The 24,566-nt window shown below is 40.4% G+C and overlaps 5 protein-coding genes across 5 annotated transcripts; 1 reads left to right on the top strand and 4 right to left on the bottom strand.

Annotated features, from left to right (window-relative positions):
• Nucleotides 1-2,481: 2,481 nt before the first annotated feature.
• Nucleotides 2,482-4,813, bottom strand: foxi3b (forkhead box I3b). The gene is made up of 2 exons (XM_031302558.2): nucleotides 3,971-4,813; nucleotides 2,482-3,773 (listed from the first exon to the last, which is right to left on the bottom strand). The coding sequence occupies exons 1-2, from the start codon at nucleotides 4,569-4,571 to the stop codon at nucleotides 3,214-3,216; spliced, it is 1,161 nt and encodes a 386-aa protein (XP_031158418.1). The 5' UTR covers nucleotides 4,572-4,813; the 3' UTR covers nucleotides 2,482-3,213.
• Nucleotides 4,814-5,485: 672 nt separating this feature from the next.
• On the top strand, nucleotides 5,486-6,712 carry syce3 (synaptonemal complex central element protein 3). The gene is made up of 3 exons (XM_031302559.2): nucleotides 5,486-5,638; nucleotides 5,985-6,093; nucleotides 6,221-6,712. The coding sequence occupies exons 2-3, from the start codon at nucleotides 5,985-5,987 to the stop codon at nucleotides 6,400-6,402; spliced, it is 291 nt and encodes a 96-aa protein (XP_031158419.1). The 5' UTR covers nucleotides 5,486-5,638; the 3' UTR covers nucleotides 6,403-6,712.
• A 2,129-nt stretch (nucleotides 6,713-8,841) lies between these two features.
• Nucleotides 8,842-14,860, bottom strand: lcp2b (lymphocyte cytosolic protein 2b). The gene is made up of 14 exons (XM_031302557.2): nucleotides 14,615-14,860; nucleotides 11,921-11,983; nucleotides 11,754-11,800; nucleotides 11,599-11,661; nucleotides 11,482-11,510; nucleotides 11,345-11,385; nucleotides 10,995-11,190; nucleotides 10,746-10,841; nucleotides 10,571-10,651; nucleotides 10,369-10,453; nucleotides 10,181-10,259; nucleotides 9,679-9,753; nucleotides 9,408-9,557; nucleotides 8,842-9,223 (listed from the first exon to the last, which is right to left on the bottom strand). The coding sequence occupies exons 1-14, from the start codon at nucleotides 14,714-14,716 to the stop codon at nucleotides 9,098-9,100; spliced, it is 1,233 nt and encodes a 410-aa protein (XP_031158417.1). The 5' UTR covers nucleotides 14,717-14,860; the 3' UTR covers nucleotides 8,842-9,097.
• Nucleotides 14,861-17,126: 2,266 nt separating this feature from the next.
• On the bottom strand, nucleotides 17,127-19,205 carry LOC116052061 (protein Wnt-8a-like). The gene is made up of 6 exons (XM_031302555.2): nucleotides 19,071-19,205; nucleotides 18,946-18,979; nucleotides 18,730-18,859; nucleotides 18,269-18,394; nucleotides 17,963-18,105; nucleotides 17,127-17,873 (listed from the first exon to the last, which is right to left on the bottom strand). The coding sequence occupies exons 1-6, from the start codon at nucleotides 19,136-19,138 to the stop codon at nucleotides 17,316-17,318; spliced, it is 1,059 nt and encodes a 352-aa protein (XP_031158415.1). The 5' UTR covers nucleotides 19,139-19,205; the 3' UTR covers nucleotides 17,127-17,315.
• Nucleotides 19,206-19,512: 307 nt separating this feature from the next.
• Nucleotides 19,513-21,895, bottom strand: LOC116052078 (protein Wnt-8a-like). Its single transcript, XM_031302566.2, has 6 exons — nucleotides 21,566-21,895; nucleotides 21,427-21,460; nucleotides 21,143-21,281; nucleotides 20,748-20,873; nucleotides 20,499-20,641; nucleotides 19,513-20,275 (listed from the first exon to the last, which is right to left on the bottom strand). The coding sequence occupies exons 1-6, from the start codon at nucleotides 21,634-21,636 to the stop codon at nucleotides 19,709-19,711; spliced, it is 1,080 nt and encodes a 359-aa protein (XP_031158426.1). The 5' UTR covers nucleotides 21,637-21,895; the 3' UTR covers nucleotides 19,513-19,708.
• Between the last annotated feature and the right edge of the window lie 2,671 nt (nucleotides 21,896-24,566).

Below are 24,566 nucleotides of genomic sequence, written 5' to 3' on the forward strand. Positions count from 1 at the left end.
AATATGAAGTTCTGGTAGAGAAAGAAACGTCTTTCTGAAAATAAAGGTTTTGTAAAAATCTCTCTCTCTCTCTCTCTCTCTCTCTCTCTCTCTCTCTCTCTCTCTCGCTTTCTCTCTCTGATCTTCTAAGAACGGTGACGCCGTTATCAACATAACCTGCTCCCGAGCAGGTTAGGTGTTCAGCATAAGTTACCACGGCGATGTAACCCGGTAACAAGTGATCCACCGTCGTGATACACAACCTGAAGTTACCTCGGTAACGCCAAATCTTGCTTCGTATAGGCCTATCCCCAAGGAGTGATTAACGGCTACAAAATTTGCATAAATTTGAAACATGTTTGAATGAGAAAGCAGAAGGTGATGACGACTGTTAATGAAGTCTCCGAGACAAAAGCCCTATAACGTTCCTGTTGGTAGATGGAAAAAAAAAGAGCTCATGTTGGATTGACAATGCAACAAAGGCAACCCATGTTCTTGATGCCACATATTTCACCTGCCAGCACAAAGTCTAAAAACAAGACACAGAGAGTTAGTTGATTAGTTTGTGCATAACATTTCTTGTGCATAACATTTAACTTTTTTACAATTGACACTTGGAATGAGAGAGGCACTTGCAGATGACAAGGTACAAAATGTCAACCATACTTTGGTGTTTCATTTTTACCTTCTAAAGATATCTTCAAAAATATTCTTTTCTTTTTACAAAAGAACCAACACACGGACAACGAGAAAGATCTTGGGATAGATAATGAGAATAAATATGAAACCAAATTTAAGTCATACCCTCTAAACTAAAAAGAAAATCAAGTTTGAATAAAAATCCAACACTGTTACTAAGCTTGTTTACAAGATGTGCGGCATGTTGGGACAGTGATATTCTGATATTTACTGTACTTTTCTATTTTGTCCACCCTCTTCTCTGCTTATCTCCCACTTCTTTCTCTCTCTTTTATTTTTAAAGCTCATGATCCACTCTGTTCACATAATATTAAAAGATCATCTATTTGCATATGAATTTCAGTCAGGATTCCTTGAATGAGTTCTGAGGTTAATGGCTCAGTATGAGGCAGGACAGTTTACACAGTTATATCAGATATGTCTGGCTCAGCTAAAGCGAGACTTTTACGATCCATCCAAATGCAACCCCTTCACTTGTTTTAAAATCAGTTATGCAAATTTTGACAGGTTGACCTTCTAACCTCCAACCACTAATATACTTTGCCAAATCACTTGTTTTGGGTTGTGTTCTTTCTTACTTTCTTTCTTTCTTTCTTTCTTTCTTTCTTTCTTTCTATGTTTAGTGTAAATGACTGTCATGCTGCCTATGTTTCAGGGTAAATAAAGGCCTAAGGGTGACACCGATCAAAGGGTGTATATTTATGTGCAGGACAACCAAAGAACAGAATAAAACCATTAAAATGATTGGCAAATTCCACTATTTCTCACAATTAAACAATTCGGGTTAATTAAATTAACTAGTGCAGAAAATGGCTATTGCTAATTGGATAGTTTAGTTGATGATGAAGTAAAGCCCAAATTTAAAAGTGGGTGGGGGAATCATGGACTCATGTGTTTCAGTTGTTTGAATATCCAATGTATTCTTTATATGAATGTATGGATTACAAATGCTGTATTAAGCCATATAACAGACAGCAGCATATTACAATTGATACATCACAGTTCAGACTCTTTTTCTTCAGACCCTTATTGTTCAACATCTGACTTCACAAATGTACAATGCTGGTATTATGGTATCTTTGTTTTTATATCATAATACTTTTTATATTACATTATGATTGTTTCTTCTATGTACATTACATTTTACTGTATCTTTTTTCTTTCTTTTAAGTACCTGGCAGTTACAGAAGAAAGCAATCTGGGAATTTCTTTATACAGTACAAACCTGTTTCTCTGTGCATGTGACAATAAAGCACCCATTGCCTGTATACGATGTTTTGGTTATCTTTCAGAGTCTCAACTGTCTGTGGTGTTGAATAACTTTCAATAATATCGGTGAAATTCATCCTAACATTCTGCTTGGCCATTTATGAATGTTGTGAACTGCGTTGAGTGAATGTTTATTTAACAGTTAATTCATGCTCAGCATCTTTACAGCTTTTTACAGTTAAGGTCCCTCTAAAGCTGCATGCCTCCAGTTAGCAGTAAATGTGTATAGATGGCGTGACAGAAATGGATTTGTTTAGCGTAGCAAAGAGCAATGGGATTGCATGGGAATGTGGTTTTTTACAGTTTAAGAGAAGCAGTTAACTATCCATCACACAAAGATCGGGTTACACCAACATGCAGGTACTCTACTGGTCATCGCTTGTCTGACAGGGCTGTTTTCTGTCAGTAAGTGCTTAATGTCTTACTTATTGTTTTTCTTTTTTTAAGAGGGGGTGGGTGTTTTAGAGAAATAATATCATCAGTGGCTCGTAACTAATAATTATTCCTTATAAAAATGAAAGAGAAATCCATTTGTAGAACTCTAAAACTTTTTATTCATATCAAAAACACAGCATATATAGCATGTACCATACATTATGAATCAATTTTGTACAAACAGTTGCACCAACAAACTGACAATATAAATGTATAACATTACACAACACATTGACATATTTACATTTTATATTAAGTACAATTAGGCCTACTACTATCCAAGACTGTAAGTTCATCAGATTGTTTAGCTTTAGTTCTACAAAAAAAAAAAAAACATGACAGAAAGTCTACCTTTTAGCTTTTGCTAATTCCTACACACGCTATGTCGACAATGGTGTAATTTAACTACTCCTCTAAATGTGCTGTGTGAGCATTGTGTGGGTGATACCATCAAAGAATCACAGATAGCAGTGTGGAACGACCTGATGTCAGCAGATCAGATCCAGGATCTGTTAAAAATGAGTCAGATCTGATAGAGACTAACTTTAGTTCAAATAAAAAGCTGACTGAGGATCTGATAGCGAGGCTAACTGCGGTTTCAGCGAGTGACACTCGTAGTCCATTGCTGCTGACTCAGCAGTTACTGTGGGAATCACAGCCTTTTTACTCTGCTTTCACACGCTATAGTGATCTTAACGGTCTAAGTCAGCGCAAACTGTGTGTGTTTGTGTGGGTATTGTCTTTCACAACCAAACCTTACTCAAACATAAGGAACCAGACAGGTAAAATTCTGAGTCTTTTTAAACCAAACTTTCCCCCCTTAATGTCCTATTAAACCTCTGTGCCCTCACGATGATAGATGATTCCTGTCGAGCTCAGTGTAGGGTAGAAATGCCCACTGGACCCATTGTACTGGCTGAGAATGGGACTAGTGTAACCTAGGGAAGAGTGGGTGGGTGAAGAGGAGAGAACCGGGGCAGCTGCCACTTGTGGCACCCACTCTGGGCCACCTGAGTTGGGGGAGTAGCTACCAAAGCTTCCAGGTTGCGTGGGTCTATGAGGCCCATCTAAAGAAAGGTGCAGTGGCCTGCTTAACCCGTCAGCTCCCACCTCATTAGCTGCAGACACTCCAGACATCTCGGATAAGAAGCTGCTAAGACAAGGTGTGGGACCGGATGATGAAGGGGAGGGGATCCTGTCCGCCGTGGGAGAGATGTTAAGGGCAGTTGAGTGTTTGGGGCTGCCCCTCTCACTGTCACCTGACTCTAGAGCCCCTGAGCCGCCATCACCACCGGCCAGGAAATCGGACTTCCTCTTCCTTTTGCGTCGGAAGTTTCCGTTGTCAAACATCTTCTCACAGTTTGGGTCAAGTGTCCAGTAGTTGCCCTTGCCTGTGACAAGAATGTAGAGTTGATGAGGTTCAATTTCAATTTGAAAAAAGGGAAAATAGCTTTGCAACACAATACACCAAAAGAACACCACAGCACATTCAAAAAGCAATACAATAAAACTGTATATGCAAATTAGGGTTTCCCTTCCTAGAGAGAGATATTCAAAACAGAGCCAATAACAAACCAAGAAAAATTACCTGGATCATCCTCATCTCTTGGTACTTTTTTGAAGCAGTCATTGAGTGACAGGTTGTGTCTGATGGAATTCTGCCAGCCTGCTTTACTCTTGTTGTAGAATGGAAAGTTGTCAGCCACGTACTGGTAAATCTGACTCAATGTCAGTCTCCTGTCTGGTGCTCCGTGGATAGCCATGGCGATGAGAGCGGAGTAGGAGTAAGGTGGCCTGACAAGCTTCATCAGGTCTTCCTGTGAAGGGAGAGAGAACCAGCTCAACTCCCCTCCTGGACCCCCAGCTCCAGCAGGACCCAGGTAAGGCCTCTGCATGCCGTAGTGCTGAGGGACAAAGGGAGGACCGGGGTTACCAGGTGGGCCGGAAGTAGACAGGTACGGTGATGTATTGATGCCGGAGCCGTTGAACCAGAGGTAAGGGTTTGGGGAGGAGGTGGTGTAGTCGCTGAGGTCGTAGGACGTCGGAGCGGTGCGCTGAGGACTCGGCAGTGAAGGAGGAGGGTAGTAACATTCGCTGTACATGCTGAGTTCAGGGGGCTCCTGGCCGAGGCTGGGGAACTGTGGGCCACACCGAGGAGGAGACTGGCCCTGGGCCTCAAATGAAGACATTGTGAAATGTTTTCTCACCTCTCAGATTCTCCTCTCAACCCTTTGACTAAAGTTGTCCTTCCTTTCTATGCAAGTCTTTTTTTTTTTTGCAGCGGTTTTGTTTTGTCCTTTTCTTGTTTAACCCTTTGCAGGTATTTGAACGTGAGCTGATCCAAATGATGGTCTCTAAACTTCCAAGTTGTAGACTACTCTTCTCCACCTCTTTCTTGCCTGCTTGCCCTTGCTTTGTGTCAAGATGTCACCTGTCATACCTGCTTTATCTGTTTCCCTGGAAACGCCCCCTGCCTCGTTTGATTGGTTGTTTTCTCAGGTGAGTAGTCTGTTCCTGCTTTCTCTCTGCTTTTTTTTCCTGCTGTCAGCTAGTTCAGTTCCTCCAGGGGTTTTGTTCAGCCTCAATTGAATAATTTTCCACTCAAGCTGTTACTCCAACATTAATTGAGTTAAGTTCACTCATCTAGAATGCTTTGATGATTATGATGCAAATTTAAACAGACTGAAATAATACTGTTTGGCCTATTTAGATTATAGCCTACAGTTAAATCATACATATTATAACCTGTATTCACTAGGAAGATGAACAACCTCCTACAGAAAAAATAACATTTTGTGACTAGTGTTTACTTATTTTTAAATAGGCCTATGGATAATATTTAATGTTACATTTATTTATCACATTACATTAATATATTCTGTAAAGCTTGGGCCACACTTATAAGCCTAAATAAAGACTGATAATTATGATGAACAAAACAATAACAAATGTAATGGCCTCTAAAACCCAGCACTATATAGGCCTATATCATAGAAGTAGAAAAAGTGCATATGTATTCTAGTAGTAGGAAGAATGGGCTAATAATAGCATTGTAGTGACAGTAGCCATATATAGCCCATAGTCCTGGCAGTTTATGGAATAAGGGGTGTTATGTCAAATTTATCTTGGCAAACGTCGGAAGTTACATCATTACGTTTTGAAATTAATTGCGTTTTTTTTTTTTCTTAAGTTAGCGCGAGAAGTTTCTATTTCAAACTAACGTCAATTCACTGAAGAACAAGAACAGCTCTCTATCGTAAGTTTTGCACATTTTTAAATTGATGATACCTCTTAACCGCATAAACAGCTTATTAAAATGTCAGTTAGTATTTTTAGGTAACGTTACCATTGTTACTCAGCCAGAATCTTAATTTTAATTGCACCTTGCTAACGTGACGTTGTATGTTAAGCTAACGTTAACGTTAGCTAGCTAACTAAAGTTTACCTTTGCTGCAGTGACAAGCTAACGTCAGGAACGGCTTGTCACTGTTAGCTAAAGTCAGTTTTTTTGCGGAGAAGTCTCTGTGTGACTAGCAGTTACTACCTAGTCGGTCTACTTTAACCGACAGCTTATAAAAGCCATTTGCTGGTTTGTAATTCAGATGACCGATTTATCTTCGCTCCCCGAGCTTCCGCTGAACATCAACGACGACGTGTTGGAGCTGAACAAGGATTTGGAGAGAATTATAGAAGACGTTGAAAATATATCAGGTAACGTTAACTTATGTAGCTTTGTCTTACTGCACTGGTGTTAGCTAGATATCACAGTCATTGGGGACACAGGTGTCTGTAGTTTGGAGTCGTTAACTAACGTTATCGTTTTTCTGTCCACCTGTAGTGCAGCTGACTTGGATGGCTTATGACTTGGTGGCACTGCGGACCAGTCCTGAGCTGGGGGCCGCTATGGAGAAACTGGAAGAAGCCTATCATAAATGCTTTGCTGTTTGTGGAGACCAAAAACAGGAGCCAGAGATGGACATGTGTCCTGACTCTACTGCCACAACACCTACTCAGATGTGATTTCACAGTTTTTAGTTTACAAGAATACAGCACTGAGCTGAAGTGGAAATGCTTGATAAAGCTTGTAAATGGTGTTTCAAAGTAAATGCTAAAGCTCTGTTTTAATGTTTACTGTGCTATGGAGAAGCACGTCTTTGGACTGATATTTCTGCTCTGAGCCACACTTTAGCATACTTTTAGCTGTAAAACAGTTTTATTCACTAATGTAAAGACTGCAGCTCTTTGATTGTTGTTAGCTTGTCCTGCATATGGTATGTGTTCTGTAGGTTATAAGGTTTTCTGACCTGTTTAGCCTGTTATTGAATAATAATAAAAAACAATTTGTGGTCTTTATATACTTACATGTCTGGCACCTAATTGTGTCTTGTATTAATATCCTCTTATGTTTAAGTTGAGATGTGTTAAGGAAAAACTCAGGAGCAGCACAACTCATTTCATATACGTGAAGAAGATTTGGGAGATTTTGATTTCTTACACTGGAGCATTTAATGAACACTCAAATGAGGAGACAATTAAGCCGGCAGTACAGTTTAACCACGATGTGCTATTGTGCAGTGCCGTTCCTGTCCTCCTGAAGGTGTATTTAAACTCATGCTGGAGGCGTTACGTTTAGCTGAACCTTTAAGGTAAACAAAGATATTAATAAACACAGATGCTAAAGCCTAGTTCAGCCTATCTCTCTTTCTGGGAAGTATGCAAAAGTGTGGCAGGCCCACCGACCTCCAAAAGGAGACAGTCCTGAAATAAAACATGCCCTTATCATACAGCTGCCTAGATTCTCGGAATCTGTAGAGGGACAAACATAATTATACATGAACAGGTTTGGTTATTAGAGACTGGCCGAATATTCTCGTCCCCTGATGAGAATATGACCTATGAATGTGACCTGATGTTTTCTAAGCTTTCCCTTTTTGTCTCATCATACCACACCATGGTGTTTCTGGAAATGCCACCACAGGATGTTACACCAGCATTCAGAATTGCATTTCAAGTTTGTAAGATTTTGTGTATGGTATATAATTATATTTAACATTACAGTTTTTTCTTATGCAATTCTTTTTCAGATGGAAAACACAGAGACGAGCACAGAACAAGCTACTTCAACTGCCTGCATTGATCTGGAAAACATACTAAAAGGGCTGGACTCCTTATCTAACTGCATGGATCAACTGGCATGTATGTTTGTTTGTCCCCATCCGCTCCCTTTACACTTCCAAAATGTCAGTAAGCATCAATTATACCAGTAAGATGGCCTTGTTGATTGATTTGCAAATATGCAAAGCACGTGATGTAGCTGTTGTCCTAGATCTGAAACGCGATAGCCAAAATTGGAATATTGCACACCAACTGCTGCTCAACTTAGCTTTGCTTGTAGATGTCAGTGGTGCAGAGTTACTACATGATGTCTGTCAGATCGCACTCTGCTGATAAGTAGATAGGAGCAACGGAACGATATCACACACATGCTTGTCCATCATGTCATTTGATACGAGGAATGATGTTGACACTTTCTTTTTTGGCAGGGTGGACAGTTGTGGGCAAAGAGGCAGTCAAAGGGGTCTACTTACTGTGTTGTCTTACTAGAATACAACTAAGTGCTTATACTAACAACTCAAAGCCTGGAAACAAACATCAGAGGTGTGTTGATTTGGCTCTGTCCCTTTAAAAAAAAAAAAAATAATAATAATATATGTGTGTGTAATACATTGTTTTGGCTTGTAGTATACACTAAATTATACTCCTTAAACATTTTGTACTAATTAAAAATGATAACCGACATGCTCGAACACATGTCAACCTGTTATTTCTAAGAGCTGTTGCCAGTTTCAAATTTAAAAACCTGTTAAAAACAAAGAAATTCTTTTCCTGAAGATAAAATACACATTTAGTGTGTCTGTTCTGTCTCACCCCCAAATTGTTTTTAAATTGTTCCAGCTGTGAGTAGCTCTTCTATTTTCATTGTGCATTTCACTGTGGAACAATTCTGTTTTACTCTTACTCTTACAATTCTGTTCATCAACACTACACTATCTAATTTAGTATTCACACTTGACTCTTTTATGTGAATGTAGTCTGTTTTTCAGAGTGAATGCAGATCATATTCAAAACCTGCTTAGAATTAATGTGTAGAATAGAATTGGGAGAAAACTCGACTCTTGGATGTATCCAAATAAATAGCAATTTCTCAGTGATCAGGTTTGGTTTGGAACCTTATATACTTTGAAACGGGACTTTTAGACATCTTAGAACTGTGTTGACCTGTGGCACTTGTGAAACAAGGTATTTGTTTTCTGCTGGCAGTACGAACCCAGCTGAGGCAATGTGATCTGATCGTTTGTGTTGGCCACCCTGACAAGTTGGCATTTTCGGAAAATCCAAGAGGCACTGAAGCATCAGCCCCCAGGCTGACTTGAGGCATGAAGAACAGAGGTAATCCTGTGCGTCTTGAAAACATTGTTTAATAAAATATACAATCCATCAGTCATGTAAAAATCATTCATTTTTCTCTCATTCTGTTAACTAAAAGTACAAGTGGAGTTACCAAAAAGAGGAATTATATAACCATGACCTTTTTGTCTTTTGTGAAGATTGTGACATTTGTTTGGTTGTTTAAAAAAACCTTCTGAACAAGCCGTACACATTAGCATACAGTGACCGATGCAAACACCCACATTAAGCTTGTTGTTGGTAGTGGTCAGAGTCCCGCAGGGTGCAGCAGACAACACTGGCTTTGCGCTTCAGAGCTCTGGTCTGTGGCATCAATGAGCAGCAGTGGGGTGTGTGTGTGGTGGGTAATCATCTCCTTCACCCTGGGGAAACTCTACAGCACAGCAGCACACAAACAAAATGACAGGGACCTAATGACGCAGCACAGCACAAGTCGGCAGCACTCCCCGAGGTGTGCCACAAGATGTGAACTTTCCAGTTTACTTTAAGTCAAAACAGACTGGCTTTTTCCTGTCAGTTTAACATTGTAGTTAATGGCATCATCATTTTCAGTTTACCTTGGTGTTTTTGAGGCCAGTGCCGAGGGAGTAGGAGTTGCCTTGGTTACGGATCATAATGTTGTAAACCTTGCCATGTATCAACAGCATCAGGGTGTAGGGGTGCTCAACCATGCCTTGTGAGCTGTCCCTTATCACAAATGCCCCATCCTAAAGACACAAATTTTAAAATGATTTTGCAAGTCCTGTTAAATTTCAGCTGCCTGTATATGTGTTATGTGCTCTAGAAAGAAGAGGATGAGATATGCGAGACTGTGAGGCAGCACCTGACCTTGTTCACCTCTCTGAGAGCAACTTCAGCTTGATGTCTGGTCACGTTTCCTACATACCAGCTGGGATCCAAACCCTGGGTACAACATCATTCGAGTCATAGTAAGGACTAAATCATTTGTTGATTGGTGGCAATCTGTACATATACTGAATGCGTGCACTGTGTTTTTTTTTTTTTTTTTTCTTAACAGCAGATACGGTATGTGTCCAAGACAAATGTTCCTTTGGGACGATAAAGTCTATCTTATCTTAAACTATATAAAAGAAATGTAACAGATAATCACAATTACCCAACCTAGTGAATAAAATGCAAATCTCCTGAGTTCAGAGCAGACCTAAGGGTCCCACCATAACGTTCTTGTTACAACATCGCCATCTGCTGTTTCCATTCCGAAAGTACTCAAAAGTGTGAAATTGCACAGAAAAGCTCATACGTGTTATCCAGCAAGCACAGTATGAATGGAAAATCATGGCTCAATAGTGATTCCACTTTTGATTCTCACCTCACTTGGTCCTGGTATTGAATTGTTAACCTTAGCAGGCTGTGTTGGTACTGGAGGAAGTGGAATGGGTTTACTTGCTCTTGGAAGGGAGAGATGAAATTAAACATTATTAAAAGACAACTTCAATAATTGCATTACCCACAATGAAGGGCATGTTTAGACTTTCAAATTGTTTCAGGTTGGCCTACCTGTTGGCCACATCTGTAGGTCTGGGAACTCTTGGTTTAAGGATCTTGCTTGTGGATGAGCCAGGAGTCTTGACAGCGCTGCCCTCTTGTGGACATGATGGATAATGTGAAACAGAAATGTGTAATATTGTGACAAGATCACGACATTTTGCTGTTCAACTGTTACGACCACTCCAAACACTACGTAATAAGCAGCACATACTTGGTTTCATAAGGTCTGTCTGGGATGGGCCACATTGCCCAGGCTTCCTGCTCCTGTCGATATGCAGATTGGGTTGGCTGGCTGGTGTTTGGAAAATAGAGAAACATGTTTTACATAAGGCTTAGATCATCATCAGTAAGTCAGATGGGGGAGGAGGTGTTAATTGTACAGTCACCTGGTGCTTTTAGAGGTCTCTGAGGGGTCATTCTTGGTGGGCGGGGATGTGGAGGTTTTGAGGTCCTTTCAGCAGGGATCGGCTCATTAACCGGATCTACTCACATACGTACACAGATTTTTTAAAGTTAGGCCTGCAGCAAATATAATCACCAGTTCTGCTTTCAAAGCATATAAAATGAAAGGCAGCAGATTACACTGATATGTTTTCACATGTGATTGCATTTCTTTGTGTACAGCTAGCACTGACTGTCCTGAAGTGTATCCCCTCTTGGAGCTGGAGATGGCTTCAATATGTCCTCAGAGGAAGGCCTCTCGTAGTTCTCTTCATAGGTCTCGTCACTGTCTCGTTGCTCAGCTGTTTGTGGCTCATTCAGAGCACTGATGTAGCTGTCTTCCCCCCCCTCCTGGTGTGGACCTTCATAGTCATGATCACTGTCATTGTCCTGACCACAGCCCAGATATGTGACAGGACACAAGTACAAAATACAGTTTTGTGAACTATTACTTTTGTCACTTAATTTTATTAATTTGCTTTGACTTTGACCCTGAAGTTTGTATCATTAAAACTTATAAAAATAACTTAAGCTTTTTACTTACCAACTCATCAGAGTCCCAAACTTCTTCCTTCTGTACAAATACTGTAGGGCAATAAACCGTGAAAAGAATAGTATCAGGCCTAAAGGATTCATGGCTTTATCACATCAGTAGTATAGTTGAATCCAAGTGTTCTTTACCTTGTTTTGGGTACTTTTGTGCCTTTGATCTGCAAAAAAATAAATGAGAAAATTATGCATTGTTCAGTTACAATGTCATATTCGGTAGAAGCTGCAAAATAAAGACTGTTTTCTTACGTATGACCGAAGGCCCTCTTCTGTTCCCCCTTGTTGATTTCACTTTGGATCTTAGTAATTATTCTGTCAAGATAAGACTAAGATTTATAAACAATATTTATGGTTGGAAAACTGTTTGGTGTCAATGAAATAAATATTTCTTCAGTTGGACTCACGGGACATAAAGGCTGGGGAACACTTGAAGTTCATGCGCAGTCATTTGCTGGAGTATAAATGAATATAAATATATATAATATAAATGAAAAATAGAAAATCAATTGCTCAGAGTAGTTTCAGAATGGTAAAAAAGTGTAAAGGACTCCAGAGATATACACATACTTACCATGAACTGTGCTCCAGTTATGCTGCCCTTTGTCACAAATTTGTCGCAGCCAGATAACCTAAGCTGAGAAGATGTCACACACTTTTAGAGCAGTCAAATTAACTTGTACTGCATAGTATTAGGAGTTATATAATTGTCTGAAATTTACCTGTCTTAGAGTTCCACTTTTTAGGTTTAGTATTATGAAATATACTGCATTAAATTTCTTTTGAAAATTAAGAAAATATATTCTAACAGTGCTGATCCATTTGTCACTTTATTCCTATGGGTGACGTCAAGCGACTTTAACGCGCCTGCAAAGCATCCCGGGAAGGCGTCAAAAAAGCTGGCCGATGCCCATCTTTATGCAAATGAATCTGTTGAACGCGACGCGACTATCCAGTAGAAGTAGACAAAAATCTTTTAAACTGACCGTTGTCGATCTGAAATGAAGACAGATTCAGCAACTGTTTGGCCTATTTCTCGCTTAAAATGATTTCAGAAACACGTTTCGGTGAACTATTTTTGTAAAATACGTGATTGTATATTTCGTCCGAACCGCCCTGACAGTGGCTTGAAATTCTTGAGACCCACGTGACACGTTTGTCCAATCAGCTGCCGGTTAGGGGCGTGGAGCATCAACCATTGATGTATGACGTCATGACACCACGCTTCAGTCGTGTCGCAAAAATGGATCTGTACCGTAACAGACTAAACTGTTGCTTACATTACTCAAGCAATATGTATTGTATGCTTTACTTAGTTTCATACATATTGTATAGGCCCATTTGAGATAAACATTTTAACATGTCACATTTTACACAATTTAATAAGAAAGGAACTACAATACTTGACAGAGGATTAGGGTTTCTGCAGGGTCTTAAGAAGTCTAAAAAAAGTCTAAAATTTCAAAATCAAAATTATAGGCCTTAAAAAGTCTTACATTTGCTGAGTACTGTGTTCTAGGTCTCAAATCATTTTAAACGGGTCTTAAATTTCCCCACGTCCATGTAAGGCTGCCTCTAATGCTCACTGAAATGTTTGTTTTTTTAATTCTGTGGTGTTGTAGTTCTTTCTTTCGCTCATCCAAATATAATTTGCTGTACATGTACAGGTTATTATTACTCTGTCGCTTTTATTCAATTTGAATACATTTATTTAATATGCAAGTACTTTTGTGACTCTGCATTTTGTTGTACTTTTGATGTCATGATATAGGTCTTAAATTTCATTCATAAAGGGTCTTAAAAAACTCTTAAAAAGTCTTACATTTGACTTAATAAAACCTGCAGAAACCCGAAGATGTACAGTTGTGTTCAGAATAATAGCAGTGTGTTTAAAAAAAGTGAATAATGCTCAAAATCCTTAGAATAGCTTTTAATTCCATAATATCAATGCATTGGGAACACTGCACATTCACCATGTGCCATCATGGCACCTGTGAACAGGTATTCCAGCCCAGGACCATTGAACTACATTCCACAATTCCTCTGCATTACTGGGTTTTGCCTCAGAAACAGCATTTTTGATGTCACCCCACAAGTTTTCTATGGGATTGAGGTCTGGGGATTGGGCTGGCCACTCCATAACATCAGTCTTCTTCATCTGGAACCAAGACTTTGCTCTCTTACTGGTGTGTTTTGGGTCATTGTCTTGTTGAAAGACCCATTTCAAAGGCATTTCCTCTTCAGCATAAGGCAACATGACCTCTTCAAGTATTCTGATGTATTGAAACTGATCCATGATCCCTGGTATGCGATAAATAGGCCCAACACCACAGTATGAGAAACATCCCATAACACCACCATGCTTTACTGTCTTCACAGTGTACTGTGGCTTGAATTCAGTGCATGGGGGTCGTCGGACAAACTGTCTGCGGCCCCTACACCCAAAATGAACAGTTTTGCTCTCATCAGTCCCCAGAATGTTGCCCCATTTCTCCTTTGGCCAGTCAATGTGTCTTTTGGCAGATATCAACCTATTCAGTACATGTCTGTTTTTCAGCAGTGGGACTTTGCGGGGGCTTCTAGCTGATAGCTTAGCTTAACATAGCCTTCTTCTGATCCTAACAGTACTCACACTTAACTTTAAGTCTTCTTTGATTTTCCTGGAGCTGATATCATTGGTTGAGCCTTTGCCATTTTGGCTATTCTTCGATCCATTCAAATGGTAGTTGACCATTTTTTCCCACGTCGTTCAGGCTCTGGATGCCATTTCAAGGCATTTGAAATCATTTTGGCTGAGCAGCCTATCATTTTCTGCACTTCTTTATATGTTTTCCCCTCTCCAATCAACTTTTTAATCAAGGTCCGCTGTTCCTCAGAGCAATGTCTGGAACGACCCATTTTGCACAACATTTGCTTCCTTCACAACATTAGCTTCCTTCCTTCCTTCCATAAATATGGGCCATAACTGACACCTGTTTCTTCGCAGAATCAATCACCTCACTAACTGAACACAACACTGCTATTATTTTGAACATGCCCCTTTCAATTACAGATTCAATTACCCAGAATGAGCAGCATGATGTCATGACTGTTGGTCTGTTGGTTTTCTATGACTCTACAACACTTACTAGGAAATGATTTGCCATGTAGAAATATCACTTCTACCAAAAAAATTTGATTTATGAGGTTAGTGATGTTGGACTGCTATTATTTTGTATAACTGTATAAACATTTTATTTCAACTTGATGCTGTTCTTTTGATACTCACCCTCCTCAAGTAGTCAGCTAGACTTTGGGGATTCCATCCCATCACTTCCACTTTAGAGGGAGCATTGTTTAAACTCATGCTTGTCTCTCGTGGGTATCGCATCCACCGTGCATGAAGGGTTTAATGACAGCAGGAGCTATTTGTTTTGCAGTGGGCTCACAAAACTGTGTCTGTTAAAGTCCTCAACATACTCAACCTACCTTTATAATGAAAGTTTAGAATCATCTCTCTAACCTTTAAATAAGCGTTTTCGTGGTGCCTCATCATGTCTTTCGTGTAAAAGACTTAAGTAGAAAGTTTCTGTGGTTTTAAAGCACTGCACTAATTTAAGTACATGCACACTGCAGAGTATATCTATGTCTAAACATAGAGCCTGCTGATTTCCTTTCACACACCTACGTACACTACCACAGGCTTGTAGCTGCATACCGTGGTTATCATTTTATTTTGTGCAAACGTATGTGTCTAATTTAATGTGAGATGCAGATTTCTTAAACTATTTTAAATATGATTAGATCTAAATAAACTTGTGTGTATTTGGATTAAATGTTGACATACTCTTCTAAATAGTTTTATTTATATGCATAGATGGATGTTGCTGCTTAGAGATGTTTCTTGTGAGTCATGTTGCGACCTCATACATGCTTTTTATTCTAATTCATAACATGGCATTGTTGAAGGCTGTGTCAGATCTTGTATGCCAGCATGCAGCCTGCGGCCTGCAACAGGCCTCTTGGTATCTCACACCCAGGTGAGAGAGGAGGGCAGCAGAGAGAAGGAATGATCAATCACGCTCACATCTCCCAAGACCCCCAGGCATGTCTGGGTGAATACATGAGTCCTCCTGGGGGGTCCCTGTGGGAGATCACCCCCTCTTCCCCTGTTTTCTTCTTCTATCCTGATTGGGAATCATACCCCCACCCCCACCCCATGAAAGACACGGTACTGCCATTGTATAAGAGGCAAGAAATACAGTAAAATTATAAAGCAAGAGATGCAACACCTTTAGCTAAGTATTACATCAATGTAAAGATGGTTGTTTTTATTAAGTACAACATGTTTGAAAATTGCTCATTTTTCAAAACTGTTGCAAGATAAATAACTGACCCTCTCCCTATACATTTTATCAGCAACTTGTAAAGCACTACCAAGCGACAGCCATCATATGGGACCAATATGGAGCCAATAATGCACTCTGTGGAAAGGGTGGAGATAAGGGGCGGATCGGTGAGGGCTTCCAGTGGGGCGAAACCTTCATTAACGCACAGCAGGACAGCATGGGAAATACAGGACATCCCCAGAAGCAAACAGACAAATGGGAAGGATGGGAGGGAGTGTTTTGGTCTGTGAGAGTGTTACTTGTTCCTTCTACAGTCAGGATTTTTTTTTTACTCTGTGTGTAGTGGTAGTTTCTCATCTTTTCTGTCCTTTCTTGTAAGACATTTCCTGCCCCAGAAACCCATTTTGTCTTACATTAACCATATGATTTTCATTTATGTGGAGTTGTGTCTGCCAGTTGTTTGACAGTGTTTAAGTGTTTCTAATGCAGTTTGGGTGTTTGTTTTTTTATCAGTGCCCAGAGCTTATATGTCAAATTTTAAACAACCAGCAGTGTTGACTAAATAGACTATAACGTTTCCAGAGATCTTCTAAAAGTAACACCAGTTGATCAGCTATATAATGTAATGATAATCTGTGCTGTATGTCTCACTTATCTTGTTATTTATGGCTTTAACTGGTCTGTAAAGATAGTGAAACAGATTTTGTCCCCCAGGCATGGACCCCCTCATGAAGGTAATATCCATGCCATCACTCATTTAGCTGAGACAGTGGCAGATTTATGACACCTCCAGCTGAGATGAAGATTTTTTGGAGATACAGGGGGTAGAGGAGAGAAAGAGGCAAATGAATGGCTCTTAAGACACAGATAGGCCAGTGGGCGGAGACAAGGCTTCTCTTAGACCTAATTACTTGCACATTATAAGATTAGATATGTCACTTGCTTTCAATGTAGAATCTGAGTCACACTTATTTATAGGCCTTACTGTCGCCTCACTGGATTTCCAATGTAATATCTGGACCCCAATGTGACCCACTTTGATGAGAAACAGTAAAGTTTGGTCACAAGTTGTGTTCCAGTCTGTAAACGCGTTTCCCTTCACAAGCTTTGATGTGTTGTGATACATTTGCATTGCCTGTGGGTTGTGACAAAGGCTGGTATAGGCAGTGGTGTCCCAGATTATCAGGCCAAATAAACTTCTAGCGGTGGAAATGCTTCCCTAATTTGTCTTTCAAAGCCTCACTGCTCCTTGAATGAAATCAATACACGTTGACATCAAAGTGATAGTGGATCAACGCTGGATCAACACCTTGGATAGGTGCGAACTGCACCATGTTATCCATGTAATCCTCTGTTAAGTGTATTCGATCCATTCTTATACTAAACTTGTGTGCCCCCTCATGAAATCCAATGATCCGGTGGTTATTAGGGCCTACGTAAAATAATCAAACGTGCCATTCAGAAGTCTTTATTTATATTTTATTTTAATTACACAAAACACAGTATTCATAAATAGACACTCAAGTATTTAAAGGAGACATGAAAAGTGCAAACAGACATTTAACATCTTGATATGGACCATTATTCAACAGACTTTACAGTGATGTAGCCTATGGTAACAGATCCATATACTGTTTTTTCTCACTTGGGTTCACGGTATTTCCGTCTAACGCCGTGCCCGTCAGCACCTTCCCTCCTGGCGCACGCGTGTTTGACTACAACCTGAGAGCAGTCCGCACAGTTCACCGTGCAGCACCAGTGGAATTTGCAGTTGCAGCTGCTCACCACCTCCGTGCGCCTCTCTTCCACCCTCAGGCCGCATTCATGACACAACCTGCGGCAGCTACGCCTCTCCCACTGAGTTAAACCCTCTCCGTGCTGCACGCACTCCCGGCCCTCGGTGCCGTGCAGTCCCGAGCTGCTGTTCTTCCTGCAGTAGTCCGGGGAGTCCTCCAGGTAGATGAGCTCTGTCTGGGCGACGCTGCCAAACGCGTCCACGATGGCACCTCGGTTGTCCGCGCTGTTGCCAGCCCGCATGTGCTTTTTGTCGATGTCCAGTTTTTGAGCTTGACCGTGCTTGATCTTCAAGTAGTTGCCGATTTCTCTGAAATCTGACAGCTGTGTCCAGCAGGTTTGGACACTGCAGCTCTCAGACATGCCATGGCATCTACAGATGCGCTTCATTGTTGCCTTTACGGCCTGTTGGCAACCAGGGGAAGTTATTAACTGCCTACAACTTTAAAACTGTGTAATGTCAAATAAATGCTTGTGCTGTGAATAGAACTTACCAGCCGCCCTGCCTCGTTGTTGTGCAGGTTGACAGCAGCCCTGGAGTCCTGACCGGTCTCTTGCGCATCCACGTACTGTTTGGAAATCCTCTCTCCGAAATCCACGTTATCACTACAGCCACCCCACAGCCAGCCACGGCCGCCTGCACACAAAATATCACTTAAATCAGGTCACCAAATTTAACCATCTAAAGAAAGGACATATCAGAACTTGAATAGATCGAATATAAGTTTTTTTTAGGCACAACATGCCAACGCAAACCATTTAAAATATTCGGTAATATGTGTTTTTCCTCAGAACCTTACCAATTTTTCCGTTTTTGGAGACATCACAGCCGCAGTTGTCGAGGTCTCCCAGACTACAGTTCCTGGTCAGAGTGTACATGACCCCCGCTGCACTCATAGCGTGGATGAAAGAAGTCTCTCTGGTGGCTGGTAATGAGAGAAAAGTGGCGATCACATTTATATAAGTGAGTGATCAACCAATATATATATATATATATAAAAAAAACTCTAACCTTTTTATAATTACAAACTATAAAATGGGCATCTATAACATGAAAATGAATGCAACATAAACATGTAACTAATAGGCCCATATTCATGTTTGTTTGTGGACCCATACCCATGTATTTCCATTTCTCTATGATGTCCTGTATTATTGCATATGTTCTTTACATATTTTACGCACGCCGTTTTCTCTTCAGCATTTTAGGACCCGCATACGTAACATAATGAAGAAAAGGGAATTGACCATCTCAACCTACCGCGTTTTAGTCCTTTGAGTTGAGTTGCACTGTCGGGACAGTTCCATCTATCCCAAGCAAACTGGTGTTTGCACTCCTCAATCCCAGCCTGCGCGCCCCTCTGCACGCTTCTTGCATAGGTGAGATAAGCCTGCGGGAGAGGCAATGTCATTTTGTGGCCTGATTCACATTTAGAAATGGTATCCAGAACTTGTCAGATGAATCTATTCTATTTACCTTGGGTCCCGTCATAAGAAAGTTACTTGCCACCCTGAAAAGAAGATAGAGGATAAAGAATGAGATCAATTTGTCTTAAGTCTACACATATAGAAAAGATGCAAACGGTGTAGATAGTCTCTTACCAAGCATGTCCCGGACACATTTTGTATAAAAGAGGCAGGAGCCAGAATAATGAATGCACCATTTTCATCTATACACCTTTATCCCTCAAAGTAGAGATGTAGTTATGTTGGCCCTGTGTGCTGCAACTTTCTCTTTTATTTGAATGAAGAACAAATGGAACTCTTGTTCTTTGTCCCCGAGGTCCGAGAAAGCTGATTGGTTGACGTTTTCAGGAAACGCCTATATGCGCACTTCAAAGGATGGCATTTAGGTAACCGTTTATTTTCTTCCCGAGGCTGTATGACACCAGGGCACCAATATACAAAATTCTGCCACTAAAAAAAAATCCGTTTGAGGCATGCATATTGTATACAAATACTTATTTACATTTTTAATTAAAAATACATATAAAATATTTTTCAGACTTCACAGAAGACAAATCCAACCAATCATCCCCTAAACTCCAACATAAACGAGTGAGCATGCGTGGAGAGTTTGATTAATATACAGAATCAAATTAATACGATCAAGTGCATTAAAAGGCTTCAGGTGATAGTTGGAAATGAAAATAACATTCTTGTAAACATAATAATGCTTATTGATGTCCATAATGTTGAAATAAATGAAGTGTGAGGATTGTCTATGCAACAAATGGCAATCAGTGCCGCCGCGCATGATGTCTGCGCTTCGTTTTATTCTGTGGTTTTCTCCCACCTCCTTTACGCGCACAGTAATATTTAGTAACAACTTTCGTGCATTTGTCACACTTCACTGTGCAGCACCAGTGGAATTTGCAGTTGCAGCTGCTGACAACCTCAATGCGCTTCTCCACCACTCTGAGGCCGCATCCATAGCACAGCCTGCGGCAACTCTTTCTCTCCCACTGGGACATGTTCTTGTCAGCCTTCAGACACTCCCGCCCCTCGGTGCCCTGAAATCCCAGGCTGTGGTTCTTGACGCAGTAATCCGGGGAATCCTCCAGGTAAATGAGCTCTATACGAGCGATGCTTCGAAAAGCTTGCGCTATAGCTCCTCGATTGTCCGCGCTGTTCCCAGCCCTCACCGGGTTCTTGTCCATCTCAAGTTTCTTTGCATGCTCGTGCTTCATTTTCAGGTAGTTGCCCACCTCTCTGAAGTCGGCCAGCTGCATCCAGCAGGTCTGGATACTGCAGCTCCCAGACACTCCGTGACACTTACAGGCTCTCCTCATGGTAGCTGTGATGGCCTGCAAAGAGAGTGAGAGTGTTTAGTTAGTTAGTAGTTTAGTTAGTAAATGTGTATATTAAACCTGCCCGACTTTCTCCTTCTTGGATTTGAACTCATGCGTAAATGTCAGTGACAAATCACTTTTCATCCCCTGACCTATTCATAAATTTTTGAATTTGAGAACATACATTCAAAAGTGATAACAAACTTAAGTGACTAATAATAGTAAAATCATAGCTTACCAGTCTGCCTGCCTCGTTGTTATGTAGGTTGACTGATGCGCGCGAGTCATGCCCACCTTCCAGCGCGTCCACAAACTGTTTGGAGATCTTCTCTCCAAACGCCACATTGTCACTGCAGCCTCCCCAAATCCATCCTCTACCACCTGGGGATTCAAAAACGCACAGTGTTATTCAGTTTTAGGAATAGACAGTCTCAAGTAATTCAGTTTAGTTGTAAACAGACCACGTATAGCATAGAGAAGTAAGTACCTGTCTGTCCAATTCTGGAGTCATCACAGCCGCAGTTGTCAAAGTCTCCCATACTACAGTTCTTGGTGAGCGTGTACATCACTCCGGCCGCGCTGATGGCATGGACAAAAGCCGTCTCTCTTGTGGCTACAATAAGTGACACATATCACAATGTTTTAGTTTGCAATCGAATGTGGGACCGTCATTTAAATTAATAAAATTCTACGCACAAATACTGTGCGTAAAAAGTGTGTAATCCCTGCGTAAAGGCAGTACTAGGAATGAATAGGGTTAAATCAGAGCGCACAATCAGCAGCCCCCTCTCTGCGTTGAAGGATTAACTTTGTGCTTCAGCAAAGTTGACAGTTGCTGCAAGTCATGCAAATGATACAGATATATGGATACACATGTCTTACCACTTCGAAGGCCGTTGTGTGTGGATAATTGGAGCGTGTTTTCTGGGCAGTTCCACCTCTCCCACGCGAACTGGTGTTTACACTCATATATTCCACTCTGTGCGCCCACTTGCACACTACCGGCATAGGTCAGAAAAGCCTTGAGAGAAAAGGGGTAACGTTAGTCATTATTGCATTTAACCAATACGAATATGTATTAATTCATTACAAATTCACCTAAAATATGTGAATTTATAGAATAACTTTTACACACAATACGTGCAGATACATGGAAATGTGTTTACCTTAGGTCCAGTCATGAGGAAATTATTCACCGTCCTATAATAAGAAAACAAGACAGCCACGTTAATCCCAGGTCACTATACCAGCAAACGCACATAACACTAGTATTTTTTTTAATTCATCCAAAAGCAAGCAACATACCAAGCTAATGCAAAGTGAGCATGACAGCACATGGAGAGGACCATGGCTGGGAGGAGATGCAGAGGTCCCATAACAGCTGTATTCCAACCCGAGGCTTGTTTGTTTGTGTTCCAGATGTGAGTGCCAAGAGAGAGGAAGGCAACTGGAGTTGTAGCCAGACTCCACGCTGATGATATTTATATGGTCTTGTCCCTTTGATTGACAGATTTGTCCTGCAGCTAACGTTTCACTGTGAAAAAGCGTCGACGACGACATTGATTGCCGTTTCCAGTAGACAAATAGGAGCCGTCGGTGCATAAGTGCACTTCAAAGAAGTGACGCAGACAGTTAAACAGCCTCTCATTCATTCACCTGTCGTTCCCAGGCTCTGATCCTTATACACTCTTCCCACGAATTCAAGCATATCCAGAATATATTATCCCGTATGAGCATTACGACAAATAAAACCCTTTATTAATCATATACTCACTTAATTTCAGGTGTATTATGATATAAGTCAAATTGAGAATAGCCTATATACGCCTCTATAGTGATATAGGAATATTATAGGGATTTATTGTTAGGGGATTTGGAGAGGGGTTGGCTGCTGCACTGAGGCCACAAATATAACACAGCACGACTTGGTTTTAGCAAAATGCATTATATATAGCCTATTGTTTCTTATTAAATGCTATTCATACTTAACGGAAATACAGAACCAAACGCTGCCGTGAGGCTTCATGTGTAGTTGGAAACGTTTGGGAAATGGCACCAGTGTCCCAGGGGGAAAGAAAGCCATAAAGTCTTTCAGGAGCTGATGGTATAGTCATGTAAATACTGCCTCACACATCGGCGACATTGGCATCGTTGTGATAATAGGATAATAGATGTTTCCCTGGGAAACAACTTGGTGTGAAAACAGTCTGGAATTTACAAGGGTATAAACAAAGACGAGCGTTAATGTTTTAAGGTAGACTATATGGTCAATCATTTGTGGTTTTGATTTGTAGATTGAAAACTGAAAATATTGAATTCATATTGATCATTAATTATAGAAATCTGGGATTATCCAGCATTTAGTCCCATCCCATTTCATTCTGCTGATTATCTTCCTTGATTTAGCCTCCATAATCACTGCGATCATCAACAGCCAGTTTCTGTCATTTCATACTTGATGTGAGAGAAGTTAGTTAGTGATTGACATTACATTTTTTATTCTTAAATCAGATCGCTTACACTTGTCAAATCCCCTTTAAACCACTCAAAATCCCTTAAAACAACAATTGACTGTGCGCGGCGGACAATAGACGGAGGGCTGGGCGAGGTGGAGAGGTGTAGGTGAGGATAATCCCTACTAATTAGATATCGCTCATATTCATTCTAAAATATGACTGAAACCTAGAGCCCCTCAACACCTGATTGGAGAATAATACAGAGCGATTAAAAATCTATCTGGGATGCTTCATAATATGTCCTTAACCGACGGCTAATTTAACGATTTAAATGGTTTAGTAACATGCAAACAATAGTCCATCCATCTGGGCGTGTTGCAGCATGGGTGCTAGATGTCTCATAAACACCGAAACTGTCAAAGGACAAATGGTTGTTAATTCGTTTAAAGAAATATATTTGATTTCTTTATTGTAACAAATAAGGTGACACGTCAGAAATGTAGTCACCTGTCAAATATATTATCGGATAAAGGTGTATTATCATACGTAATAATATAGATTAAAAGAAAAAGTGAATACTAATAATTCAGCCTATAAGTGCTCCAGACATCATTATGGACTTCATTTTTCATGCATGGTTTGTATGATGTGTATTCTAGGAAACGGCAGGGTCAGGACCTTTGAGTTGCACGATGCTTAAAATAACATGAAGTCAAAATGCGCGCTAATTAAATTGTTCTAACAGACATTTCAGACACATTAGGCCGTCCAGGGAGCGTTAACGGGTGATTTACGGCAGTGCAAGGTGAGAGAAGTGACGCCTTAAAGGCTCCGGAGGTGACGGGTCTGACAGGCCGAGGAAGGGTGGCAGGACTGCTGACGCCAGACAGCGACATCAGTCAGCCGCAGCTTTGGGGATAGAACTGACCCTTGCTGCCGTGGAGATAAATGATTAATAGGCTACTTCAAGAAGATATCTAAAAAATAAGGCAGGAAAAAAAACAGTAAAAGTCCAATAAATAGGCTATTGAAATAAATCAATGAATTCTTAAAACTCAAATCATTGTTTTGAAAAGTTTCATTTCATTTTTTCGTGAATTTTATTCTTCATTGTTTTTTTTTTTATATTTATTTTAAATGCCCTTCTTGTAAACATCTATTTGTTTTCCAAAGAGGTATTTTACAGTGTTGCTTTTGTTTTAGTATTTTGTCACTCTTCATGACAGTATTGTGGTCACCAGGCCCCGCCCCCCTCGCCTTTCAGCCAACCACATTCCTCCACAGCCTCAGGCATGCTCAGCTACTGCCACCTAGCAAGCTAGCTCCTGCTAACGACAGCAACCCACAGCCCTGGGTTTGGTGGCACTGGTGTGTCTGCGCGACCGTGATGTTGCTGTTGATATTCACATCATTTTCATTTGCATTTAATCTGCCAATTAGTTTCTAAAATATTATTTTATCAATTAATCATTTGGTTGATAACATGTAGTGTATTATAGGGAAAAAATAACCATCACAATTTCCCAGAGCCCAGGGTGAGGCTTCAAATAGCTTGCATTTTATAACTCAAAGGTTTTCAATTTACTGAAAGACTAAGACAAATAGATAATAGTTACATTGGAAAAGATGGAATAATGGAAACCTTTGGCTTTTTTTGTGCTTAAAAATGACAACAATTAACCAATAATCAGAATTGTTGACAGTTTACAGGTAGTTTCTGTCTATTAATCAAGTAATAGTTTAAGCTCTAATGCCAAGTAAAAGCCCACAAGCTAAGCTTGCTCTAAATGTTAGCAGGCTAGCAGCCTTGTTGAGCCATTTCAAAAGAGAGGATGAAAGACCTTCTCATA

The sequence above is a fragment of the Sander lucioperca genome, chromosome 1, assembly GCF_008315115.2.
Source record: "Sander lucioperca isolate FBNREF2018 chromosome 1, SLUC_FBN_1.2, whole genome shotgun sequence".
In the NCBI taxonomy this organism is placed as follows: domain Eukaryota; kingdom Metazoa; phylum Chordata; class Actinopteri; order Perciformes; family Percidae; genus Sander; species Sander lucioperca.